General features: G+C 43.3%; 1 protein-coding gene across 1 annotated transcript; it reads right to left on the reverse strand.

The window, feature by feature from the left end:
- Positions 1 to 2,086: 2,086 nt before the first annotated feature.
- LOC147463333 (G-type lectin S-receptor-like serine/threonine-protein kinase SD2-5) lies at positions 2,087 to 4,203 on the reverse strand. The gene has a single exon (XM_086488121.1). The coding sequence runs from the start codon at positions 4,018 to 4,020 to the stop codon at positions 2,590 to 2,592; it is 1,431 nt and encodes a 476-aa protein (XP_086344247.1). The 5' UTR covers positions 4,021 to 4,203; the 3' UTR covers positions 2,087 to 2,589.
- Between the last annotated feature and the right edge of the window lie 253 nt (positions 4,204 to 4,456).

The following is a 4,456-nucleotide window of genomic DNA, read 5'->3' on the forward strand; positions in this document are numbered from 1 at the left end:
GCTTTGCAATCTATGACTCCTTATGAAGCATGGCATGATAGGAAGCCATCTATTGATCACAGACCCATTTTCAGTTGTTTAGCTTACTTGGTACCTCATACGCAGCACAAAAAATTGGATGATAAGGCTGTTAAATGCATTTTTGTTGGTTAGAGTACTAAAAACAAAGGCTATAGGGTATACCATCCGCAAACAAAGCGTATCTTGGTTTCACGAGATGTTGTGTTTGTGAAAGATTCTATTCAACCCTTACTATCATGTACTAGAGACAATAGTGTAAGCTCACATCACATTTAGCACAGTTTGTTGCCTCTTCAATGGTGGAAATTTAAATGTAAATACAAATGAGGCAAATATTGAGCCTATTGGGGTTTCTGAAAATGTTACAAATCAATCTATTACTGATGCAGATGTACACGATGTACTTGATGTGGAAAGGGTTGAGAATGAGCAGGCTAGAGGTATGCCAAAATGGTTGGTGCATATTTTGCATGACAGTAAATTGTGGATTCACCTTTGTCTAGTCGTACTTTTTCAGCAGGTTCTCGCCATGCATCTTATGCATCATATCATTTGCTTTGATTGTTTTCAATTTATTCTACAACACAAGATTCAAAAAAATGGATGGCTACCATGCAATTAGAACCTGATACACTTCTAGAAAATGACACATGGACTTTATGTGAATTTCCTCTTGGCAAAAAGGCCATTGGTACAAAGTGGGTTTACAAGCTGCAACGCAAGCCAGATTGTGAGATTGATTGCTACAAGGCTCGACTTGTTGCAAAAGGCTATGCACAACAAAAAGGCATAGATTATGAAGAAATTTTTGCTTACACTTGTCGTATGACTACTGTGCATTTTTTATGTGCATTGACAGCTCATTTTGGATGGGATGTACATGAATCAATTATTGTTACTGCTATCTTAAATGGTGACATAATTGAGGAAGTTTATATAACAAAGTCTCATGGTTTTGTCAATAAAGGGCATGAAGATAAAGTGTGCAAATGTAAGAAAGCTTTGTATGGGTTGAAACAATCTCCTTGTGCATAGTATGAGAAAACTGACACTCATTTAGTTAAATGAAGCTTTCGTAACAATCCAACATAAAGCTCCTTGTATGTAAAGCGTGAAGGCAATGTACTTCTCATTGTGGTTCTATATGTGGATGATTTGCTCATCACTAGGTGAGGTACATATTGCTGAATTCATGTTTGATTTGAATGCTACCTTCAAGATAAAAGATTTGGGATTGTTGCATCATTTCTTGGGCATACAACTTAAGCAATGTGATGGTGATAAAGGCACATACATGTTCTACGTGACTTCTATACTTAGGGATTTTCCTATGGGTGCATTTTTTGCTTAAGTAAAGTTTCACAATAGAGCATAATCAATTGGTTCAATAGGAAGGTGTGATACTAGAAAGTAATCAGATCTTGCTCTCGAGTGATGAATGGTACCTAGTAGGATGTCTCATGAAGTCTCTTTGCTAGTCATTTCAAGTTTCCTTTCACATTTGTGACTCTGCTTCATAAGTTAAAGTTATTTTGACTTGCCATGTTTTCGTAAATCTAAATCAAGTTGAAGGTGTTTGGGAAGGGACCAAGAGGCTTAACAATCTTAGTAGTGACCCCAAACCATGCTATATTGCTAGTTCTTCAAAGTACCACTCTTTTTAAGATAATATTAACACACATTGCTTAATTGTGCGTATACACCTTCATCAATAAAAATGACATGGATGATTTCAAAATCTTGGGGGCAATCAACATAAGATTATCGATAACCAACCAGATCAGAACTCATTGGTTAAGTGGATGTGTCCTGCATAGAGGCCTACTTAACATCTTCCAAATTTCAATTGCACCTCAAAGAGTATGGTTATCCTTACTTAATCCACGTGTACCTAACAACTTCCAAATTTCAATTGTTCCTCAAAAAGTAAGCTAATACATTTTACGAGAGACATTAAAAATCATGGGAAACAATCCTAAAAGACCTGATATATATCCGTCAGGCCTTGAACGAGAGAGAGAGAGAGAGAGAGAGAGAGAGAGAGAGAGAGAGAGCTCTTGGCAACTTGGAGAGAGACAACATGTTAAGTACAGGACTAACCTCCACAATCCCTGTGTATGTGTGGGGAAGCAACCTACATATATCATTAAGTATTCCCTGTGCAACAAGGAGCCTCGACAGAATGTGAGATGAAAACATTCCCTCTACCACTATCAGACATGGTACACAAGCAAAAATGACCGCTGCCCAATCAAGTTGAACGCACAACAGCTCTCGCAACCCACCACTCTGGCGCGCTCCAACCATATATTGATCATATTTGACATGCTTGGGATACACCAAGCCCCTGCTGATTCATCACATGATGGATGTAGGAGATGTGGGTTATATATAAACCCAAGTTGCCAAAGGACGTTCGCATCTCTGCAGCCGCCCTGGCCCTTGTGTGTATTGAACAACATATGATGCATGCAAGAGGATGCTACTTATCATTTTTTCATGGCACTCTTCACACAGTATGGCATAGCACCATATTCTTGACTACCTGCATTGACACACATGCCAACCTCATACCGATGAAATGCTACTCACCGAGCGCTTGTGTGAGCGCATACTGAACACTTGGTAGCAGGGCTCAATCTCCTCTCCACCCTCTTTATCCTTCTCTACATCAAGGACCAGTACATGGTCTTCCGGGTCCGAGTTCTCCCCACTCTCTGAGCTTGTACGACATCCAAAAGCAAGAGATGACAAGGGAGGAAGCCCGAGCTCTTCACGATCTCGCAACACTTGCCATACTTTTTGCATGGAGGGCCGGACACTGGGATCTTCTTGCATACAGCAAAAGGAAAGCTGTAGCGCAACGCGGACTTCTTTTGGATTAGCTTCAAGGAGCAATCTTCCATCAAGAGCATCCTCATACATGCCTTGCTTGGCTTGAAGGTATATCCACTCTAAGAAAATGGGGTCATTTGAGGCGGCTAATGCATCGACAATGTTGCCCCGGCCGAGGATTAGAGACAGCAAAACAAGCCCAAATCCATATACATCAGTGGCCGCCGATGTTTTGAAACCAGAAAGCCAGCCAGAGGAGACACTCCGATGCGCTAAACTTGGAGAGAGATTAGTGTTACTCCACTCTTTGGCATGCTGCAATGCTGCTATCTTATCTCTGACGCAAAGATCTGCCAATCCGAAATCAGCTAGCTTCGGGCACCAGTTATCACCCAGCATGATATTCTCTAGTTTCACATTGCCATGAACGAGACACTCTCCACATTCCTCATGAAGGAAAAGTAATGTCTGTGCAATTTTCATCGCAATGCTGTATCGCGTATCCCAATCCAGCGACTCCGCATTCTTCAACAGCACCATATCAAGCGACCCCGCCTCAAGATACTCATACACAAGCAGCATTTCAGCTCTTTCCAAGCAGAAGCCAAGTAATTTGACAAGATTAGTGTGGTGCACACAGCTTGCTTGATAGACGGATGCGAGAAAGCCATCCGGCCCGCCTCCCTTCGTGTCCACTCGCTTCACTGCAACAGGGGTGCCTTCAATCCAGCCCTTGAAAGTAGAAGAGTTGGGCTTCCTGCCAAGCTGGTAGCAGAAGTTGGAAGTAGAGACATGGAGCTCTTTGGAGGTAAATCGTCGGATTGGGGGGATGTTGTTTTCCGAGGGTGTGTATATATTGAAGGAGGGGAGCTGATTCTTGGTGGATGCATGGTGCCATCGTCTGTAGAAGAAGCTCAAGGCAGCAAGGAGGAGAATGCAGGCCACGACAAGGCAGGAGATTGCGCCGATGGCGATGCTGAGGACAGGGAGGTGCGAGTGGTGGGGAGGGTGCGAGTGCGATGAAGAGGAAGGTGAAGATGAGGTGGGGGGCGATTGGGCAAGGGACGGGGGGATGGAGAGAGAGAGAGTGAAGGAGAGCAAAGGCAAGAGGAAGCTGAGCTGGGCTGCGGTCTGCTTGAGCAGAAGCAGCATATGGGTCACCATTTGCTGATGGGCACTCTCACTCTCTTCTACTGCTACTATAGGCTACGACTACTCACTCTCTTCTACTGCTACTATAGGCTACGACTACTACTCACTGTTGTTGATTGCCTGCCTGCCGTCTCCCTTTTGCCCTTTTTTGGGTTTCACAGATCTCTCTCTCTCTCTCTCTCTCTCACACACACACACACACACACACAGGCTACCCTCTCTCCTCTCCTCTCCCCTTGTTCTTCTTCGCTCTCGAGTCTCGCACACACCAAGTCACCAACTCTTGACCCTCAATAAATGATTTTGTTGGATCCTCTCTCAGACTTCCAAGTCTCAGAACTTATCATTTGTGGGATACCCCAAAAATATATAATAAGGACTTGGTCACCCATACCCACTTTAGGGGTGTTCCACACAAGGCAAGGTTAACCCTCGCACATGAATAACC

Source organism: Adiantum capillus-veneris, chromosome 2 (genome assembly GCF_014529385.1).
Source record: "Adiantum capillus-veneris isolate H3 chromosome 2, ASM1452938v2, whole genome shotgun sequence".
Classification (NCBI taxonomy): Eukaryota; Viridiplantae; Streptophyta; class Polypodiopsida; order Polypodiales; family Pteridaceae; genus Adiantum; species Adiantum capillus-veneris.